The sequence below is a fragment of the Adiantum capillus-veneris genome, chromosome 3 (assembly GCF_014529385.1).
Source record: "Adiantum capillus-veneris isolate H3 chromosome 3, ASM1452938v2, whole genome shotgun sequence".
Taxonomy (NCBI): domain Eukaryota; kingdom Viridiplantae; phylum Streptophyta; class Polypodiopsida; order Polypodiales; family Pteridaceae; genus Adiantum; species Adiantum capillus-veneris.
This window is the reverse complement of record NC_140933.1, coordinates 59289239-59312684: the sequence shown is the minus strand read 5'-3', so window position 1 is coordinate 59312684 and position 23446 is coordinate 59289239. Positions and strand designations below refer to the sequence as shown.

At 43.1% G+C, this 23446-nt stretch overlaps 1 protein-coding gene across 1 annotated transcript; it reads left to right on the top strand.

Annotated features, from left to right (window-relative positions):
- Window positions 1–1477: 1477 nt before the first annotated feature.
- Window positions 1478–5374, top strand: LOC147460984 (pentatricopeptide repeat-containing protein At4g18520, chloroplastic-like). Its single transcript, XM_086508643.1, has one exon. It carries the CDS (start codon window positions 1786–1788, stop codon window positions 4600–4602), a length of 2817 nt encoding a protein of 938 aa, XP_086364769.1. The 5' UTR covers window positions 1478–1785; the 3' UTR covers window positions 4603–5374.
- The last annotated feature ends 18072 nt before the right edge of the window (window positions 5375–23446 follow it).

Here is a 23446-nt window from a genome sequence, read left to right as displayed (position 1 = left end):
TGCAGGGGGAAAACAGTTGGTTTCCCACAATGCTATCTCCATCCTCTCTTAACTTTTTTGGCCCACTGACATGCTCCAACTTCATGGTACTCGCTTGCATCCACACCATATTTGCGAGAGGAAGTATCAAGAAGCAACTCCTCCACCTTCATACCCCATCAAACATGCACCTGACTAGTCTCTACAGATTTGCACACAAAGAGCTGTGTGTGTGTGTGAGTTGTGATATATAACATTTTGCCTGATCTAGAAAGTTGGTAGAGACTACTGAGTTGTGAGGAATTATCAACGTCCCTTTCTCTCTCCTTGTGCTTAAGATGTCATCCATGCTAAGGACACACCCTTGCATGAGTCATCATTGTAGAAAAAGAGTGAGCTGTGAGGAATTATCAACGTCCCTTCCTCTCTCCTTGTGCTGAGATGCCATCAATGCTAAGGACACACCCTTGCATGAGTCATCATTGTAGAAAAAGGGTTGGTGGGTTGCACGATGATGCTGGAAGGGTTGCACAATTGCGATGATAAACAAGGGGATTGTTGGCCCTCTCAAGACGATAGGGATTGCTCCTTGTGGAGGTGTTGCTCTTACGTGAAGTGTGGTTAGGCTCTCTGTTTTTCTTTTCTTTGGCATTGGTCGTGTGACTACAAGTCCAAAGCTAGTTGTTTCTTTGATCGAAGTGGTTTAAAATAGGGTTGTGACTTATTGCTCCGTCCCTTTGCGACAGTATTCCTAAAGTTGTATATATTGCCAAGGAGAAAATCTTCAATGTTGGCTTTGGCTTCATATCAAAGAATATAAAAGAAGAAGAAATGGTATTCTTAATCCTTGATCAACCCTTTTATTTTCTACTTTGCCATTTTTTATTCTGAAAGGCAAGGCGCTAAGCAAGGTGTTTTAAAAAACATTTGAAAATGTACTTGGCACTACTACTAGATCAATGTCTTTACATGGGGATTGCATGGTGTTATGCGTTGCCATTGAGTAACTTGTCCATTACCGTTATCACCTTTTACAATCATAGGGGCATGCCTCTTCTATAATCGAGGAAAGGCACTACCCTCCATCTCCATCATCACGACTTGAGAGTGAGTGAGAGAGAGAGAGAGGGAGGGAGGGAGCTCAAAGTTAGCTCTTGCAAGCCAAATAGATGTCTTGGCAAGGCAAACCGTGCTTTGCTTTGTTTCCATTTGTGCTTAGGTTCATCGCATGCATGACCACTCTTTTCAAGCTTTGATTTTGTTGGAGAATGGAGCTCAACCATTGGTCGTATGGCCTATTATAAATCCTATGTGGGCAATACATGAATATGAAGCATAGATGTGACGATATTTATGTATGTCACTGAAAGATGTGAGCATATGTACATATGTGCAAGCCTTGTGATTTATAAGTTGTTAAAGATTGCAATGGTGGTATTAGCCTTCCCCTATTCTTCTAAAGGTAGGCCTTGTGATTTTATCACTTGTTTTTGTCCTGGTTCTGTCGAAGTTCACTTCGAGTATTGGGCCATGCCCATTTTTTTTTGTTTGACGTCGGATCTCGAGGGCATAGCTCCTGGCCGCGTAGTTTGGCCTCCTGTTCCCAGCACAATGTCACGATGACCATAGCTTGGACACAACGAAGCACAAACACCACAGGTGCAGAGCATGCAAAAGCTTATAGTGTGGGACACAGTCGAGCTCTGCAGTTAAAGGCAAGCAGCCCACGCTTCGCTACTGGAGTTGCCAAAAAAACACATATGAGGCGTGTAGCGTCGCAGCTGGGAGCCCACCCTCGTAGCAAACATGGAGAGGAAGAGAATGAATCTTTCTTTTGTGAGCTCACTTAAAGACTGTGCTAAGAAGAAGGATTTGTACCAAGGCAGTAGGATACATGCTGAGATTTACGATAGTGGGTTACTTGAAAGGAACGCATACTTTGGGAACATGCTGGTCAGTATGTATGTCAAGTGTGGTGCACTTGTCAGGGCGCAACAAATCTTTGATGAGCTTCCTGTGCGGGACGTGGTCTCTTGGAACACATTGATTGCAGGATATGCCCAACAAGGGCAGTCCCAGGAAGCTCTGTGCTGTTTTCAGCACATGCGAAGCGAGGGCCTCTCTCCAGATGCAATCACCTATGCATGCATCTTGAAGGCATGCGGCTCCATGCAAGATGTTGATATGGGCACAAAAATTCATGATGATATTGTTAGTCAAGGGCTGTTGCAAAAAAATGTCGTGCTTGGCAATGCCTTGGTCGATATGTATGCCAAATGTGGTGCACTTCGCAAATCACAAAAAGTGCTTGAGGAGCTTCCTGTCCGGAACGTCGTCTCTTGGAATGCACTGATTGCAGGATACGCGCAACAGGAGCAGGGCCAGAAAGCTGTAGGCTGTTTTCAGCGAATGCAAAACGAGGGCCTCTCTCCAGATGCAATCACCTATGTGTGCATCTTGAAGGCATGTGGCTCTACGCAAGATGTTGATATGGGCATAAAAATTCACACTGATGTTGTTAGTCAAGGGATGTTGAAGAAAGATATCATGCTTGGCAATGCCTTGGTCGACATGTATGTGAAATGTGGTCTACTTCAGAAAGCACAAAGAGTGCTCGAGCAGCTTCATGTCTGGGACGTTGTATCGTGGAATGCACTTATTGCAGGGTATGCCCAACAGGGACAGGGCCAGAAAGCTCTAGGCTGTTTTCAGCGGATGCGAAATGAGGGCCTCTCTCCAGATGCAATCACCTATGTATGCATCTTGAAGGCATGTGGCTCTACGCAAGATGTTGATATGGGCATAAATATTCACGATGATATTGTTAGTCAGGGGCTATTGAAAAAAAATGTCGTGCTTGGCAATGCCTTGGTCGATATGTATGCCAAATGTGGTGCACTTCACAAAGCACAAAAGGTGCTTGAGGAACTTCCTATCCGGAATGTTGTCTCTTGGAGTGCATTGATTGCGGGATATGCGCAACGAGGGCAGGGCCAGGAAGCTCTAGGTTGTTTTCAGCGGATGCAAAGCGAGGGCCTCTCTCCAGATGTAATCACCTATGCAAGCATCTTGAAGGCATGTGGTTCTACACAAGATGCTGATATGGGCATAAAAATTCACAATGATATTGTTAGTCAGGGGCTGTTGCAAAAAAATGTCGAGCTTGGCAATGCCTTGGTCGATATGTATGCCAAATGTGGTGCACTTCTGAAAGCACAAAAAGTGCTTGAGGAGCTTCCTGTCCGGAATGTTGTCTCGTGGAGTGCATTGATTGCGGGATACGTGCAACAGGAGCAGGGCCAGGAAGCTCTAGGCTGTTTTCAGCGGATGCAAAAGGAGGGCCTCTCTCCAGATGCAATCACCTATGCGTGCATCTTGAGGGCATGTGGCTCTGTGCAAGAGGCTGATACAGGCATAAAAATTCATGCTGCTATTGTTAGTCAGGGGCTGTTGGAAAAAGATGTCATGCTTGGCAATGCCTTGGTTGACATGTATGCGAAATGTGGTTTACTTCAGAAAGCACAAAGAGTGCTCCAGGAGCTTTGTGTCCGGGATGTCGTCTCGTGGAATGCACTGATTGCAGGATATGCCCAACAGGGGCAGGGCCAGGAAGCTCTTGGCTGTTTTCAGCGGATGCAAAGTGAGGGCCTCTCTGCAGATGCAATCACCTATGCGTGCGTCTTGAAGGCATGTGGCTCTACGCAAGATGCTGATATGGGCATAAAAATTCACACTGATATTGTTAGTCAGGGTTTGTTTCAAAATAATGTTGTGCTTGGCAATTCCTTGATCAATATATATGCCAAATGTGGTGCACTTCACAAAGCACAAAAAGTGCTTGAGGAGCTTCCTGTCCGGAATGTTGTCTCTTGGAGTGCATTGATTGCGGGATACGCGCGACAGGAGCAGGGCCAGGAAGCTCTAGGCTGTTTTGAGCGAATGCAAAGTGAGGGCCTCTCTCCAGATGCAATCACCTACGCGTGCATCTTGAAGGCATGTGGATCTACGCAAGATGTTGATATGGGCATAAAAATTCACGATAATATTGCTAGTCAGGGGCTGTTGCAAAAAAACGTCGTGCTTGGCAATGCCTTGGTTGATATGTATGCCAAATGTGGTGCACTTCAGAAAGCACAAAAAGTGCTGGATGAGCTCCCTGTCCGGAATGTTATCTCTTGGAGTGCATTGATTGCGGGATACGTGCAACAAGGCCAGGGCCAGAAAGCTCTAGGCTGTTTTCAGCGGATGCAAAGCGAGGGCCTCTCTCCAGATGGAATCACTTATGCGTGCATATTGAAGGCATGTGGCTGTACGCAAGATGCTGATATGGGCACAAAAATTCACGCTGATATTGTTAGTCAGGAGCTATTGAAAACAGATGTCATGCTTGGCAATGCCTCAGTCGACATGTTTGCTAAATGTGGTGCACTTCAGAAAGCGCAAAAAGTGCTTGAGGAGCTTCCTGTCCGGAATGTGGACTCTTGGAATGCACTGATTGCAGGATATGCGGAACAAGGTCAGGGCCAGGAAGCTCTGGGCTGTTTTCAGCGGATGCAGAGCGAGTGTATCTCTCCAAATTCAGTCACTTATACTTTAATCTTGAAGGCTATGCTTACACCGTGAAGGCATGTGGCATTACACAAGACGCTGCCATTCATGATGAGATTCTTAAATTAAGCTAGATGGGAATTTCCAATTCAGAAAGCCTGTCACTCAAGTCCTGCCCAAATATGGATGAAACAAACACGAGGGGCAAGCAAGTAGCTCACACACTAACCCAGAAATGTTGGGTCTCAGTGTTGGTACCACCCATGCAGATTGGAATTGTGCTTGAATGGAAAATGGAATTTACATGTCGATGGATGGACCTCCAAATTGCAGATACCCCTACCTAGGATCATGTGGCTCCCTTATTACCTTCATCAGCTTCCAATACTGAACGTAGCCAATTTGAGATAAGTAGGTGATGGTGATGAGCCTCGATGGGCTGAAGGCCAGTCAAGATAGAAAAAAAACTCAATAGGGTGGCTCACTACAAAGAAGTCTTTGGAGGCACAAGGGTGTTATGAAGGCCAAACAAAGTTGTGGCTACCAAAACACACCTTAGTGTCTATAAGCATTAACAACTCCACAAAAAGGCATGAAAATAAAGGCAATCATACGTCAGGACCATCTCAAAAAACGTGACGAGTATCTATGAACTAGGGAGATTGGACAATTGCTAATTCTCCTTTCTCTTACACAATGCACAATACTCTGAAGCCAAGGCAATTATGGCTACCTAAGGACCAAAATTCGTAAGGTAGAGAATCTCACTTTCGAGAAAGTCGCATGATCTCTACAATACTGCAAGTTGTCAATATTCTATATGACCATAAAAGATTGAAATGACTAATAGTTGCATCTAAACCTTAAAAAAAAAGACACACACCAACACCATTTATGGTGTCACTCTCACAAGTTTGCTGGTAAAGTTCTTTTTCTTGATAATTTGAGTGTGTGATCCAAGTAAACAGACTTACATATGGATGTCGTGTTATCTTAAACTCCATTAGGGTTAGATATATTTGTTTATGCTTGTTATATTTCTATTTGTTGATGTCTACAATTTCTATACATGTTTGATGATATAAAATAGTCATGGTCCACAACTTTTGGGGGGGGGGGGGGGGGGGGAATGGGTGTATCTATCTACACACACACACACACACACACACACACACACACACACGTATGTGCGTGTAATATATATGTATGAGAGAGAGAGAGAGAGAGAGAGAGAGAGCATACTGTTGTCTTTCGTTGGATGAGGTTTTAGGAGAAAGAGCAAAAGGATTGATCCAAACCTTCGCTCCCATGCCAAGAGGTGGTGGCACAAAAGCTCATAGCGAGATGATTGTTGGGGTGGAGTCTCCACAATTAATTAGGTTGACTATGGAAAGAGGTATTAATTTTTATGATCCCTAGCCAAAGCAAAGTGCAAGTGGAGATAACCACTTATATATCCCGAGAGCGTGAGCTACTACAAACAGGTGCACAGGATGCATGCAAAATACACAAAATACCATGCTATAGATGATAAAATCCATAGATCGACATATCTGGCAATGCATATGCACACAATCGGGAAGGGCACACAATCTGAGAGAGAGAGAGAGAGAGAGAGAGAGAGAGAGAGAGAGAGAGTATGTCCAAGTGCATAGAGCGGAGTGCCACTCAAACACAGAGGTGAGAAGAGAGAAGAGGAACATAGAGCACTAGGTGAAATCTCCCCCTTGCAAGAGCGAGCATTTTCCTCTTGCACATATTTACTGATAATTTTTTTGAATGCTCAAAATGATTACAAACTGTCTATCCGAATATTCAATGACCATAGAGCTAATGTACAACTATAGATGAAAAATGTTGGTCTATGGAATATGCAAAAGGATACCAAGTTTATTGATATTGTAATATTAAAGAACTCTTTATGAGCTATGGTCGTTTTATGTTCACGTGGACAATTTGTAATCATTTGAGCATTCAACAAATCTATAAGTAAATGTTACCTGTAATAAAAATATATTCAATGCACATATTTATTACAAGTGGCAAATCAAAGTTGGTCTATAGAATATGCAAAAGGATACCAAGTTCATTGATATTGTATTATTCGAGAGCTCTTTATGAGTTATGGTCAGTTTATGTTCGGACAAACAATTTGTAATCATTTTGAGCATTCAAGAAATCTAGTAAATATGTGCAAGAGAAAAATGATCACTCTTGTAGTAGGAGGGAAGATTGCACCCAGTGCTCTATGTTCCGCTTCTCTTTCTCACCTCTCCTCTCCTCTCTTTGTGCTTGTAAAGCACTTCTCTCTAGGAGGTGCACTTGCACATATTCTCATGTCCTCTCTCTCTCTCTCTCTCTCTCTCTCTCTCTCTCTCTCTCACACACACACACACACACACACACACACACACACACACACACACACACACACACACACACATAGATCGTGTGCCCTTTCCGATTGTGTGTTGTATATGAACTGCCAGGTATGCCAATCTATGGATTTTATTGTCGGTAGCATGGTATTTTGTGTATTTTGCATGCATCCCGCGCATCTGTCTATAGCATGAGATTCCTAAGGCTAATGAGGCCTTTTATTATTTTTGTGAGTTAGTCACCTTTAGATGGTAAGAATAATGTGGATTGTAGTGCTTAGAACCGGATCTAAGTTCCATTGACTTATGACTCTTACATCTTGTCATAAAATTCAATATCTACCTATTCCAAAAAGACTTTCTCATATTAAGCTGATCATTTAATATGGGGACGATGAATGGGAACAAGAGGTAGACTATAGACATGTGCATATAATGGAGCTTGGAAGACCTTAGGGTTAGCTTCATTAAAGACCTCCAAAGAGGTGCTTGTCGTGCTTGCTGACTACGGTGCTTAATGTGTTTGTGAGAACTTTGTCCAAGCTTGAGGTGCTTGTCACGCTTAAATGACTGAGGTGCTTGAAGTGTTCAATTCAAACATGATCTCTCAAGAGGCATAAAAGATTGTCATGCTTAAATGACTAAGGTGCTTGAATTGTTCAATTCAAACATGATCTCTTAAGAAGCATAAAAGACACATGTCAAGATCCTTCCCATTTTGCCCTCATGATGTGCTTGAATCCTATTGGATAGGCTTTAAAGGGGTCCAATGAGAATTTAGATGTATTTAAAATAAATAATTAAGCTCTTTCTCTCAAAGGAAGAAAAGAGGACACTTGTACAAATGATATAATTAAATAGTACGAGAGAGAGAGAGAGAGGGGGGGGGGTCGACCAATCATAAGAGGAGCCGGGGGGGGGGGGGGGGGGGGGGGGTTGATTTGGGCATCCTTATTCTCATTCTCATACACACACACACACTTTGATGGTGTGAAGCAAAGAACTCCATCTCCTTCTTCAAGCTTGAGAAGTTGAGAGCCTACACCAACAACTCTTGGCTATGGAATGCAAATCGAACCAAGAGCCAAGCTTCAATGGCATGCTCATCTTCTCTACCATCTATTTACTATGCTAAGCAAAGCTACAAGAGTAATCTAAGGTGAGGAAGGTACTTCTTTATTGTATGTTACTTCTTCTTCCTCTTCCCTACCCTCATTCCCTGCTAGCTCTCTCCACCTTTGAAGGTGTTTGAGATCTTGGGAATGAGGCCCGGGACAAGTTAATGCTTTCATTAAGTTGATTAAGGGCATAATTTTGATGCATGAAGCTTTCCATCTTCATTGCATCGATTAGGTTCTAAGGAACACAAAGCTTGTATTGTACCAAGTCTCACATTATGGGAGAATCTATAACACAAAAGCCTTTGGGAGGGGGGACCGGCTCCAAGTAAATCCGGTCCTCAACTATTGTCAACTTCTCTAATTGTCTCTCTTGCAAATTATTGTTCATGCCAAGATAACTAAGTATAATGGATATGTTTCTATCTATCATCAAGTCTTCTCTTTATGCTCTTGAAGAATTCTCTTAAAAATGATCACTATAGTTATTTTAATTCCGCTACTTTCCAGTTTACAAGTCTAATTCCGTTACATTGGTATCAGAGCTATTGGTTTCTCTTTTCTTGCTTAAGAAGAGAGGTACTTAAGTTGGTCACGAAAGGTTGGACTTGATAATTGCAAGAGGGTAAGTGGGACAGGGATATATTTTCTTGTTGGGAAGAACTTTGTTCAAGGTACACCGTTGAGAACTATAGACTTAATAATGAATTCTTTCAGGACTTACCTTTGGCTTAAACATTATTGAGCTAATGAGCTAATAGCAAACTCTACAGGAACCATAATCCATCGGGCACTGTTAGACCCTCTCCATACTCTTTGCAATCAACAATCTCTAAACAATGGGTGTGGTTGCTTGAGAGCCGATTTTCAAGAATCGAGAAGGGTAGTAACTATGGTTTTGATGGTACCAAAGCACAAAGTAAGTACTACTTACATAAGTTTGATTAGCATGGACGACAATAATAAAGAGAGTAATAACTTTGATTTCTCACATGAAGGTGTTATTGAAGATGCCCCCATGCTTGTGAACTACCTTGTCACTAGGTTGCAACAAGCTATGGCAAATCCTACCCTACAAGCCGTAGTTACCCAACAACTTCGATGGCCTCCTTCAAACCCCCAAGATGAGAGAGAGCTTAGGAATCCTCTTAATGAGACTTCCAAAAGAAGACTCTCTCCGATGTGGGAAGAAGAAGAAGAAACCACTGAAAGAGAAAGAAGTGATTCGGAGGATGTGGCTCCACGAAGATGGCTCTCTCAACGATTACCAATTCCTCCTAAGAGGAAACAATCGCCGCATAGTCCTTCTCCTCATCATTCTAACAAGGAAGGGAGGAACCAAAGGAAGAAAAAGCCGAGAAAGAGGTCACCCTCTTCTCCATCTTCATCATCTTCCTCCTCTCCCAATGAAAGCAACGGCTATTCTCTTAAAGAATACAAGAGGAGAGGACATTGCAAGTCCCATGCTGCTTGGAAAAGGTCTTACAAGCTAAATAAGTTCAAGGAGGGAGGAAAGAGCATCTCTTTTCTCACCTATGATGGCACCTTTGGTGCTATAGACAAAGTTTTGGCCTTCATCCAGCAGTTCGATATGGCCTTTGGAGACGAGGGCTTCACATATTCCTCCAAGCTATGCCATGTAGCTATGAACTTCCAAAAGTCTACCCGTTGTGAGCGGGATGAAAACACACACATCGCCTCTATAACGACCCGACACACACTCTTGGGAAGATACACACACACACACACACTATGGGGCACCACTCGGCTTACACAACACACCTGGCCAAGACAGGGAACACACCTCTGGAGTGAGAGGAGAGAGACTATCCACTTGCCCACTCCACACACACACACACACACACACACACACACACCCAAAAAACTCAGCTCAAAAGAGGAGAATTTCTGATGTTTAGATACAATTGAGCTTGGGCCAACACCAATGGGGCAAATAGCTCACACAATATAGGTAAAATAAGCCAGATACAATCACAAACTAGAGCAGAAACTTCGCTCATAGGAGAAACTTACACAGAAAAACAACAGGAAAAGAGTGCGGAATTTGTCAAAATGGACAGCGCCATCGCGTCTGGAACGGCCCAAAACCCCAGTCTACAATGTCAAAGTGCTCAAATCCGACCTCGGATGAGCAGTTTACGGCCAAAATAGGCTCCAAAAACCCCAAAAACACAGTTGTGGCTGTTCCTCCTCTCTTCTCTATGTTTTTTCTGGTCTTCTCTCTGTTTTTTCAGTTCCCACACTTAGATTTATTAGTTGGGCACCCTTGGCCTTTTAGATGACCTCAAACGGACCCCGAACAGCCAAAAACTGACCTCGCAGTGCATAGTTGTCACCTTTTTGCATCATTCGCACACCTGGCACTCAGCTTTTTTCCAATAATGCATCTCAAGTCAATGCGTTTACGTCAATGCGTAGAGCTCTTACCTGCGGTTACAATGCAAGAAACATGACTGCAATGTGACAACCGGGGAGGGAGTAGGAAGCGCGAGAAGAAGAGAAGTGAGCGTCATTAGCTCACGCTTTGTATTTCATTATCCAAAACTTAACTATAACTTACAAAAATTGGATTTTATACCTTAGCCAAGGTTTTTGGTGGTCAAAAATAATTATATGGGAGATCTAACTAAAGATAAGGAATGACAGGTTGATAAAATCTGGAAGCTTGTAGCCCCGGCTCATCAATTACAAGGTTTATCCAAAAAATAGGAGTTACAATATTCACGATTTATCAAAATAATAAGTGTTTTTACAATGAGAGCTCCAAAAAATGGTATCCGTGGTGTCTGTGTCAGCTTGCTGCTAACAAGAAGTAACCACAACTCAACGTACATGAGAAATCACGCACAAACAGGCCCCAGAAAACTACTACATACAGTAAAACAATCCATGTGGGGATATTTGCTCTCAAAAGAGCTCAATAGCATTGTGTGTGCTCAAGAAAGTATGCACCATGTCAATGCATGACCATCTGTAGAGAAATTGGTGCTAGAATGACTGTTAAGCATGCCTGTGAAGACGTTGTGAGCGGGATGAAAACACACAGCGCCTCTATAACGACCCGACACACACTCTTGGGAAGATACACACACACACTATGGGGCACCACTCGGCTTACACAACACACCTGGCCGAGACAGGGAACACACCTCTGGAGTGAGAGGAGAGAGACTATCCACTTGCCCACTCCACACAGACACACACACACACACACACAAACACCCAAAAAACTCAGCTCAAAAGAGAAGAATTTCTGATGTTTAGATACAATTGAGCTTGGGCCAACACCAATGGGGCAAATAGCTCACACAATATAGGTAAAATAAGCCAGATACAATCACAAACTAGAGCAGAAACTTCGCTCATAGGAGAAACTTACACAGAAAAACAGCAGGAAAAGAGTGCGGAATTTATCAAAATGGACAGCGCCATCGCATCCGCAACGGCCCAAAACCCCAGTCTACAATGTCAAAGTGCTCAAATCCGACCTCGGATGAGCAGTTTACGGCCAAAATAGGCTCTAAAAACCCCAAAAACACAGTTGCGGCTGTTCCTCCTCTCTTCTCCACATTTTTTCTGGTCTTCTCTCTGTTTTTTCAGTTCCCACACTTAGATTTATTAGTTGGGAACCCTTGGCCTTTTAGATGACCTCAAACGGACCCCGAACAGGCCAAAAACTGACCTCGCAGTGCATAGTTTTCACCTTTTTGCATCATTCGCACACCTGGCACTCAGCTTTTTTCCAATAATGCATCTTGCCACCACGTGAAGTGGCCCCAAAAAGTGGTCCTCATGATGACCTTTCTGCATAATTATCACAAGGAAACACCCACGTTGTGTCCGTACTCATCCACGTGCAAGTATTGACCCCGTTCGGCCTCCTGACGCCACTAGATGCCATCTGACGCACCTGCTTACCTCATGTCATCGACCCGCGGATAGCTTCCTCGAGAAGTTTTAAGCGCTACCAACTCCTCATTATTGTAGAAAAAACACACTGGTACTGGTAATAGTGAAAATTGATGCACTATGTACATCCTATCCTACCTGTACACATGTGGGCCCCACGTAACCACCTGGCTCTGAAAAATGGGCAATTATTTATTTGATGCACCATGCATGTATATGTACATATGCGCAATCCCTTGCTCCAAAAAACTCCTGACATAATTTGCCCATCCCCTGGCCTACTAGATCATTCATGATCAGCAGCAGCAAAGAGAGATATGAGACTCGCCGCATAACAGGTCTCCTCATCCCTCACCAACACTGCTTGATCCATAGACAGCTCATCTTGCTCCACCATCATCAATCTAGCTTGATACAATTTAAGACACAATCCATTTACCCTTGACTTATGTAGAACACCATCCAGGTTAGCCAGTTGATATGTGCCATTTGGAAAACACTCCACTACCTTGAAAGGGCCTTCCCACTTAATTTGAAACTTCTTTTGGAAGGTGTTGTCCAGCTTACTGTTGTAGCGCAAAACCAAGTCATGTTTCTTGATACCCTTACTTTTGACATGTTCATTTATCTTTGCCAAAGCCTTATCCTGCATCTGCCCATAATGCTCCAATGCGCTCATCCTATCCAACTGGACCTCTTGTAACTGCAAGAGCCTCTCTTTGAATGCATCACTAGGCGGCCCAAGCAACTTCTCTAACATTTTGACCGCAGGAAACTCTACCTCCACAGGCAATAGTGCTTCCTTTCCATACACCAAATGAAATGGAGTAAACCCTGTACCTGTCTTCACCGAAGTACGGTAAGCCCATAATGCACTAGGCAATTCCAAATCCCAATTCTTTCCTTGGTGCTCTGTCACTTTAGAAAGAATTTGTACCAACTCACCATTGAATCTTTCATTTAAGCCATTACACTGCGGGTAATAAGGAGTGGTATGCTGGTGCCTAATCTTCATCTTTGTGCATAAGAAGTCTAGCAGTTTAGCTCTAAATCCTGGCCCCTTATCTGAAAGTAGCTCTAATGGCACCCCAAACTTGCAACATATTTCATCATACACAAATTTTGCCACATCCTTTGCAGTGATCTGTTTTACTGTTATAGCCTCTGCCCATCTAAAGAGATAGTCCACTCCCGTCAAGATATAGCTTTTGCCCCTGCTTGTGATAGGTAACGAGCCTATTGCATCAATCCCCCACTTTTCAAACACATCAAACGCCATAATGGTTTTTCGTAGCTCTGGCTTCAACACTCTCTTCCCAAATGCTTGACACCTATTGCAAGACCTACACCAATGGTGAACATCCTTGTGAAAACTAGGCCATACATACCCCTCGTGCAAAATCTTATGCAAGGTGATCTTTAGAGCAAAATGGCCACCACATGCGCCTTCATGATCCTCTTCCAACACTCTATAAAGCTCCTCCCGCCAAGGTACACGTCTCAACACGAGATCAGCCCCTTTCATGTATAAGACATCACCAATCAATTTGTACCTGTATGCTCTACGCACAAAGCTATACTTCTTAGACTTCTGAATCTCCTTTGGAATGATTCCTGTTAGCAAAAACTCCTCTTCTTGAGCCAAAATTTCCCGGCCATGATAAAGAGGTAAAGTGGTTCTCAACACAAATAGCTCCCCAATCATGCCTTGAGCTGCTTCATGTGCCTCTCCATTTAGAGCACGTTCAATGTGTCTCATGCTCCATGCTTCAAACTTTTTTAACATGCCTTTAATTCTGAAGCACATTTCCTTCAATGAGGTGTTCTTGCTCTTCCACACACCTAGCACTTGCTTCACCACTAACAAGGCATCACCTTTTATGCTCAACCTTCGAACCCCATGCTTCAAACAAATGTGTAATCTGGCTTCCAGAGTAGCATATTCAGCCTCATTGTTACTATGAGCATCCAATTTGAACCCTCTCTTGCATACTAGCTTCCCCTCTGGATCATAAAGTGCTATACCCCCTGAAGCTGCATCATGGCTCTTTCTGTATGAACCATCGAAGAACAACACATGTGCATTGCTGATCTGTGGCACTTCTTCAACTACCTTTCTCACCACCTCTTCCTTAACAATAAGGGGATTCTCCTTGTAGGTCAACAAATCAGCTAGGGTATCCCTTGTACTATCTTCCACTAGAAAAGAGAACTCAAACTCTTGCAGCTCAATTACCCATTTCTTCACCACATTTGACATGTTAGTACCATTAATTAACTATGGAAAAAAGGCATAACTCGTCAAGAAAACAAAAGGCCGTGGTAGCAAGTAATGACGAAATCGTCGACAAGCAAACATTACACTGGCCATCACTAACTCTACTTCCGAGAACTTTCTCTCCGCTACCAACTTCACTCGGCTTGCACAATACACTGGCCTCATATAATGGCTGCCCTTCCCCTTTTGCAATAGCATGGCTCCAATGGCATCATCCCCTACTGAGGGATTTACATAAAAAACTTTCTCCCAATCAGGAGCCTGCATGGCTGACAAACCCCTTAACACCTCTTTCACCTCTTGAAACACTTCTTCACACTTGTCATCCCATTGCAATGGATCATGCTTTGCCACTTGTTGTAATGGATAAAGAATCTGAGAAGACAATGGAATAAACCTTGCCATGTACTTCACTTTGTGTATAAAGGTTGCCAATTGCTTCGTACTCGTAGGTGATGGAAGAAGAATAATAGACTTAACCTTATCTGGATCAGCGTCAATGCCATTTTCTGACACCATATGGCCCAATAACTTCACCCTTGGCTGTGCTAGATGAAATTTCTTTGGATTTAGTTGTCCTCCACATTCATCATATCGAGCCAATACCATCTGCAGCTTCTCATGGTGTTCAGCCCTACTGCTAGAGACAGAAAAGTCATCCATAAAAGCTTTAACACAACTACCAATGAATGGTTCCAACACCCAATTTGCTCTCTCTTGATAGAAGGAAGGTCCATTTGACAACGCAAATGGAAATACTGTGTAGCAATAGGAGCCCCATGGCGTAATAAAAGTTGTCTTTGTGCGGTCTTTAAGAGCAATCTTCAATTGAAAATAGCCTGAAAAACCATCACACACACTGTACCTCTCATAACCTGCCACTGAATCCAAGATCTGATCGATGAATGGAAGAGGATATGGGTTCTTCTTAGTGGCTGCGTTTAAGGGTTTAAAATCCACACAAATTCTCCACTTCCCATCCTTCTTTGGACTGACTACAACTGGACTCACCCATTCTGTGGTCTCCACAGGAACTATGAACCCTGCCTTCAATAACTTGTCCACCTCTACCCGCAAGGCTTCCATTTGCTCTTGACCCATCTTTATTAGCCTTTTCCGCACTGGCTTAGCACCTTCTTTCAGCTCTATATGCATCTCTTCACCCTTGAACCCTCTGATCTCTTCATATGAAGTAATGAACAAATCAGGAAAACTATCCAGCATATGCAAATATATATCCTTCTCCATAGCTGAGAGGTCTCCACTGATCATTTGTGTCATCAATTCCTGCTTCTTTGACAACTCAACCTTGGTTTGCATCAGCCCTTCAATCACTTCATAAGGCCCTTCACTTTCATCTTCAACCTCATTCGCAAATGCAACTAAACCAAACTCATGGATTTCTTTGTCCATCAAAAGAAATGCAACATCAGCATCCTCATCACTGCTGGTAGTACTATCACTGTCCTCATCTATCACCGTGGAAGAGTCTTCATCACTAGACTCATCCTCATCTTCATAAAGCTCCTCTAATCGTTTCCTTGTGTCCATATTATAAAGCTTCTTGGTACCTGTCTTTCCATAGAGGCTAATCGTACCATGTCGCCAATCTTGAACAGCTCCCATTGCACGTAACCATGGTCTGCCCAGTATAATAGGATATGCTCCCAACCCTGCTGGCATCACATGAAAATCAACCACTGCCTTTGCATCATATGCCTCCATTTCTAAGCTCTTTACAACACCCAAGCATTTTACTTGTTGATGGTTTTCCAATCTGATCCGAAAACCTGACACCCCAGCCACTGTGAGACCCATCTTCTCAACGCATGAGTGTGTTATGACACATATTTGGGCTCCGCCATCCACATAACCTTGTCCCAAATTTTTCCTTTTATGCCACACATCTACTATTGGACAAATGTCTGGTAGCTCATCCATTGCCAACACCTTTACTGAACCTCTCTCTGGCTCTTTCTCCATTGGGTTAACCATCCTCTTCCACTGTCGCTTTAGCTTAGGCACCATCTCTATAAGGTGCCCAAAAGTAACATCTGCCTTCCTGCTCATCAGATCCTCCTTCAAGTCATAGCTTAATTGCCCATCCCCTAGTGGAAAATCTGAAACATGAAACTTTCGAGGAGCTCTCCTTTTCCTCTTGGCCTTGACATCCTCGCCTTCATGGCTCTTTCCTTTCTTCTTACTAGGACCCGGGGCACTTCTTCCTTCCTTATCCTCTATGGTCCTCTTCCCAATAGGCATCACTAATGTGTCCTCTAGCTTTGATGCCTTCTCCAAGGTGACTACACTTAGCACTTTTGTCTTTCCCTTTTCCTCATGGGTCAGTCCACTGGTTCCTTCGTCTCCCTTAATTTCGATGCCATAATCATTTGACCTAGTTAGCACCTGTCTTGGAAATGGATACATGTCTCCCCCCATCCTTGGTGGCTTATCACATTGCGGGCTGATGTGACCCAACTCTCCACAATTATAGCATGTGGGCGTCTGCCTCCAGTACCTACCATTGCTTTGTCCAACACCATTCCTAGGCCTTTCTTCACCTCTTGGCTGATTTTCAAACCTCCCTCGACCTCGATTATTTCCCACTTGACCTAGCATGTTTAGGCTGAGATTCTTCATCAAATCTACCACTTGCCTCATGTCTTGCCTTAGCCCATCATCTTGCACCGATGTAGTGATCACTGCTGGCATAACCTGAGTAGTAAGAGGAACCACTGGTTCATGATGAACCCCTGACATGCGACCTTGTAAAGACTCTATAGGCTGAAATTCAGACCTCATTGGCAAAGACTCTACCCCTAACTGGCTCATTTTCCTCAGCTTCCACTCTTTGTTCCTTGCTACCTCTAGTGCATCTTCATATGTCCTAGGCTTCTTTAGCTCCACTCTCCAACGTATATTCTCCCAAAGACCAGCTAAGAACCTGTCCTTCTTCATCATGTCAGGCGGGGGCACCTGTGGTGCTAAGGCCTTGCACATTCGCTCCCATGCCAGTAAAAACTTACGTATGTACGCATCTACTGGCTCACCTTCCTTTTGCACCAAAGCCTGTACTTCTTGCCACACTTTGTCAGGATCTTCTATCTTCACAAACTCCACTTCCAACCCATGTCGTAGATTGTCCCAACTCAACCTTATAGGTAGATCAGCCACACGCAACTCCTCTTCAAATGCTTTAAACCAAACTCGTGCATCACTCTTCAAACAAGAGCTCTACGCATTGACGTAAACACATCACAGTATTTTGTAGCTTTTGGCGTCACCGACCCGCGGCCTAATTTCATCATAAGTAGGAATTTACACTTCAAAATAAAAAAACTACGCATAGGTAGGGTATTGGGGCATCATTGCTAAGTATTTAGGAGCATTCTGGATCGAAAACGACTAGGTCAAAAATCCACTGCTGTTAATAATCGAGATTTTGGAACTTGACCTAAAGTGGGGTTTGAGACCATAAGCATGTGTGTTTAGGTCTTATAAACTTGTCCTAAAAGTTTCATTACGTTTGGATGTCATTTGATGCTGTAACGGATGTGATTTGTTTGCTGATGAGCGATTGGCTTTTGGTGATTTCAGTCACTTAAGTGTAGCTTGAGTTAGATGCGAGTTGTTAGTTGTTTTTTGAGAGATTGACAACCTCTTGTAGCCTCTATGCACTAGTCGAGTCAGTTTCATTCCATGGATTGACAATTTAATCGTGGTTCTCGTTAAAACTGCAATAAGATAGGATAGTAAGGTTAGACACGCGTCCCACATTTGGTGTCGCTGCCGGGATCGAAGAGACCTAAACTAGGGAAAAACACAAGTGTTTTGTAAAGTTATCCTTTAACTTCCTCTAGGATCTCCTAGAGTTAAAAACTTTCTTTTAGAAATTGCAAAGCTTAAGATTGTCGTCTTTTACTGTGTAGAGGTAGTTTGGAAGTAATCGTACTTGTTGAGTGCCTTTATGATTGTAGGATTGTGAAACTAGATTAGGATTTTGAGAAAAATTGATAGGCGAGACAAGTCTTAAGATCAATGCTCAGAAAACCATAAAAGACAAGAAAACGAGTGTTTGTGGACACTTTCCACAACCCCATTGCATGAGAACCTAGGAGTAGGATAAGTAGGATCCAAGGTGGATTTCAGAACATTGCTCTCTCTCTGAAAGAATCAAGTGTGAGTTGTTATTTGAAGTTGCATAATTTCATATCTACGGCTAGAAATAGCACGAAAAGACTCCAAACCACTCAATCCGACTAGAGAGTAAGCTTAAAAGTTGTATGAACCAGTGGGTAAGCTCAAGGACACTTTGAGGTAAAAATTTCAAGAGTTGGCCAAAGATCATCCAAAGCTCAGATTATTTACTTTTTCTTGATATTTTAGGCCAAATTAAGTTTTGACTTGATTCATAGGCTTAAAACAACTCATGAAAGGAATGTCCTTGAAAAAAGTGCAAAAATTGGTTCATTTCAAGACTGAAGCTAATAATTGCGATTATTAACTTTCAGCTCAGATTTGACCAAGGTTCATACCATTGACTCATTGTATGGTGTACAAACAAATTTTGTAAAGGCACAAAAGATTTGAATCACCAAACATCTGACAAAGATTTGAATCTTTGAATCACCAAAGATTTGAACCAGTGGTTCCTCTTACTACTCAGGTTATGCCAGCAGTGGTCACTACATCGGTGCAAGATGATGGGCTAAGGCAAGACATGAGGCAAGTGGTAGATTTGATGAAGAATCTCAGCCTAAACATGCTAGGTCAAGTGGGAAATAATCGAGGTCGAGGGAGGTTTGAAAATCAGCCAAGAGGTGAAGAAAGGCCTAGGAATGGTGTTGGACAAAGCAATGGTAGGTACTGGAGGCAGACACCCACATGTTATAATTGTGGAGAGTTGGGTCACATCAGCCCGCAATGTGATAAGCCACCAAGGATGGGGGGAGACATGTATCCATTGCCAAGACAAGTGCTAACTAGGTCAAATGATTATGGCATCGAAATTAAGGGAGACGAAGGAACCAGTGGACTGACCCAGGAGGAAAAGGGAAAGACAAAAGTGCTAAGTGTAGTCACCTTGGAGAAGGCATCAAAGCTAGAGGATACATTAGTGATGCCTATTGGGAAGAGGACCACAAAGGACAAGGAAGGAAGAAGTGCCCTAGGTCCTAGTAAGAAGAAAGGAAAGAGCCATGAAGGCGAGGATGTCAAGGCCAAGAGGAAAAGGAGAGCTCGTCGAAAGTTTCATGTTTCAGATTTTCCACTAGGGGATGGGGAATTAAGCTATGACTTGAAGGAGGATCTGATGAGCAGGAAGGCAGATGTTACTTTTGGGCAGCTTATAGAAATGGTGCCTAAGCTAAAGCGACAGTGGAAGAGGATGGTTAACCCAATGGAGAAAGAGCCAGAGAGAGGTTCAGTAAAGGTGTTGGCAATGGATGAGCTACCAAACATTTGTCCAATAGTAGATGTGTGGCATAAAAGGAAAAATTTGGGACAAGGTTATGTGGATGGCGGAGCCCAAATATGTGTCATAACACACTCATGCGTTGAGAAGATGGGTCTCACAGTGGCTGAGGTGTCAGGTTTTTGGATCAGATTGGCAAACCATCAAAAAGTAAAATGCTTGGGTGTTGTAAAGAGTTTAGAAGTGGAGACATATGATGCAAAGGCAGTGGTTGATTTTCATGTGATGCTAGCAGGGTTGGGAGCATATCCTATTATACTGGGCAGACCATGGTTACGTGCAGTGGGAGCTGTTCAAGATTGGCAACATGGTACGATTAGCCTCTATGGAAAGACAGGTACCAAGAAGCTTTATGATATGGACACAAGGAAACGATTAGAGGAGCTTTATGAAGATGAGGATGAGTCTAGTGATGAAGACTCTTCCACGGTGACAGATGAGGACAGTGATAGTACTACCAGCAGTGATGAGGATGCTGATGTTGCATTTCTTTTGATGGACAAAGAAATCCAGGAGTTTGGTTTAGTTGCATTTGCGAATGAGGTTGAAGATGAAAGTGAAGGGCCTTATGAAGTGATTGAAGGGCTGATGCAAACCAAGGTTGAGTTGTCAAAGAAGCAGGAATTGATGACACAAATGATCAGTGGAGACCTCTCAGCTATGGAGAAGGATATATATTTGCATATGCTGGATAGTTTTCCTGATTTGTTCATTACTTCATATGAAGAGATCAGAGGGTTCGAGGGTGAAGAGATGCATATAGAGCTGAAAGAAGGTGCTAAGCGAGTGCGGCAACGGCTAAGAAGGATGGGTCAAGAGCAAATGGAAGCCTTGCGGGTAGAGGTGGACAAGTTATTGAAGATAGGGTTCATAGTTCCAATGGAGACCACAGAATGGGTGAGTCCAGTTGTAGTCAGTCCAAAGAAGGATGGGAAGTGGATAATTTGTGTGGATTTTTAAACCCTTAAATGAAGCCACTAAGAAGAACCCATATCCTCTTCCATTCATCGATGAGATCTTGGATTAAGTGGCAGGTTATGAGAGGTACAGTGTGTGTGATGGTTTTTCAGGCTATTTTCAATTGAAGATTTCTCTTAAAGACCGCACAAAGACAACTTTTATTACGCCATGGGGCTGCTATTGCTACACAGTTTTGCCATTTGGGTTGTCAAATGGACCTTCCTTCTATCAAGAGAGAGCAAATTGGGTGTTGGAACCATTCATTGGTAGTTGTGTTAAAGCTTTTATGGATGACTTCTGTGTCTATAGCAGTAGGGCTGAACACCATGAGAAGCTGCAGATGGTATTGGCTCGATATGATGAATGTGGAGGACAACTAAATCCAAAGAAATGTCATCTAGCACAGCCAAGGGTGAAGTTATTGGGCCATATGGTGTCAGAAAATGGCATTGAGGCTGATCCAGATAAGGTTAAGTCTATTATTCTTCTTCCATCACCTACGAGTACGAAGCAATTGGCAACCTTTATACAAAAAGTGAAGAACAGGGCAAGGTTTATTCCATTGTCTTCTCAGATTCTTTATCCATTACAACAAGTGGCAAAGCATGATCCATTGCAATGGGATGACAAGTGTGAAGAAGTGTTTCAAGAGGTGAAAGAGGTGTTAGGGGGTTTGTCAGCCATGCAGGCTCCTGATTGGGAGAAAGTTTTTTATGTAAATCCCTCAGTAGGGGATGATGCCATTGGAGCCATGCTATTGCAAAAGGGGAAGGTCAGCCATTATATGAGGCCAGTGTATTGTGCAAGCCGAGTGAAGTTGGTAGCGGAGAGAAAGTTCTCGGAAGTAGAGTTAGTGATGGCCAGTGTAATATTTGCTTGTCGACGATTTCGTCATTACTTGCTACCACGGCCTTTTGTTTTCTTGACGAGGTATGCCTTTTGGCCATAGTTAATTAATGGTACTAACATGTCAAATGTGGTGAAGAAATGGGTAATTGAGCTGCAAGAGTTTGAGTTCTCTTTTCTTGTGGAAGATAGTACAAGGGCTACCCTAGCTGATTTGTTGACCTACAAGGAGAATCCCCTTATTGTTAAGGAAGAGGTGGTGAGAAAGGTAGTTGAAGAAGTGCCACAGATAAGCAATGCACATGTGTTGTTCTTCGATGGTTCATATAGAAAGAGCCATGATGCAGCTTCAGGGGGTATAGCACTTTATGATCCAGAGGGGAAGCTAGTATGCAAGAGAGGGTTCAAATTGGATGCTCATAGTAACAATGAGGCTGAATATGCTACTCTGGAAGCCGGATTACACATTTGTTTGAAGCATGGGGCTCGAAGGTTGAGCATAAAAGGTGATGCCTTGTTAGTGGTGAAGCAAGTGCTGGGTGTGTGGAAGAGCAAGAACACCTCATTGAAGGAAATGTGCTTCAGAATTAAAGGCCTGTTAAAAAAGTTTGAAGCATGGAGCATGAGACACATTGAACGTGCTCTAAATGGAGAGGCACATGAAGCAGCTCAAGGCATGATTGGGGAGCTATTTGTGTTGAGAACCACTTTACCTCTTTATCATGGCCGGGAAATTTTGGCTCAAGAAGAGGAGTTTTTGCTAACAGGAATCATTCCAAAGGAGATTCAGAAGTCTAAGAAGTATAGCTTTGTGCGTAGAGCATACAGGTACAAATTGATTGGTGATGTCTTATACATGAAAGGGGCTGATCTCGTGTTGAGACTTGTACCTTGGCGGGAGGAGCTTTACAGAGTGTTGGAAGAGAATCATGAAGGCGCATGTGGTGGCCATTTTGCTCTAAAGATCACCTTGCATAAGATTTTGCAAGAGGGGTATGTATGGCCTAGTTTGCACAAGGATGTTCACCATTGGTGTAGGTCTTGCAATAGGTGTCAAGCATTTGGGAAGAGAGTGTTGAAGCTAGAGCTACGAAAAACCATTATGGCGTTTAATGTGTTTGAAAAGTGGGGGATTGATGCAATAGGCCCGTTACCTATCACAAGCAGGGGCAAAATCTATATCTTGACGACAGTGGACTATCTCTTTAGATGGGCAGAGGCTATAACAGTAAAACAGATCACTGCAAAGGATGTGGCAAAATTTTTGTATGATGAAATATGTTGCAAGTTTGGGGTGCCATTAGAGCTAATTTCAGATAAGGGGCCAGGATTTAGAGCTAAACTGCTAGACTTCTTATGCACAAAGATGAAGATTAGGCACCAGCATACCACTCCTTATTACCCGCAGTGTAATGGCTTAAATGAAAGATTCAATGGTGAGTTGGTACAAATTCTTTCTAAAGTGACAGAGCACCAAGGAAAGAATTGGGATTTGGAATTGCCTAGTGCATTATGGGCTTACCGTACTTCGGTGAAGACAGGTACAGGGTTTACTCCATTTCATTTGGTGTATGGAAAGGAAGCACTATTGCCTGTGGAGGTAGAGTTGCCTGCGGTCAAAATGTTAGAGAAGTTGCTTGGGCCACCTAGTGATGCATTCAAAGAGAGGCTCTTGCAGTTACAAGAGGTCCAGTTGGATAGGATGAGCGCATTGGAGCATTATGGGCAGATGCAGGATAAGGCTTTGGCAAAGATAACTGAACATGTCAAAAGTAAGGGTATCAAGAAACATGACTTGGTTTTGCGCTACAACAGTAAGCTGGACAACACCTTCCAAAAGAAGTTTCAAATTAAGTGGGAAGGCCCTTTCAAGGTAGTGGAGTGTTTTCCAAATGGCACATATCAACTGGCTAACCTAGATGGTGTTCTACATAAG

Coding starts and splice junctions, on each gene's coding strand:
- LOC147460984 (XM_086508643.1), top strand. CDS start 1,786: ATGGAGAGGAAGAGAATGAATCTTTCTTTTGTGAGCTCACTTAAAGAC.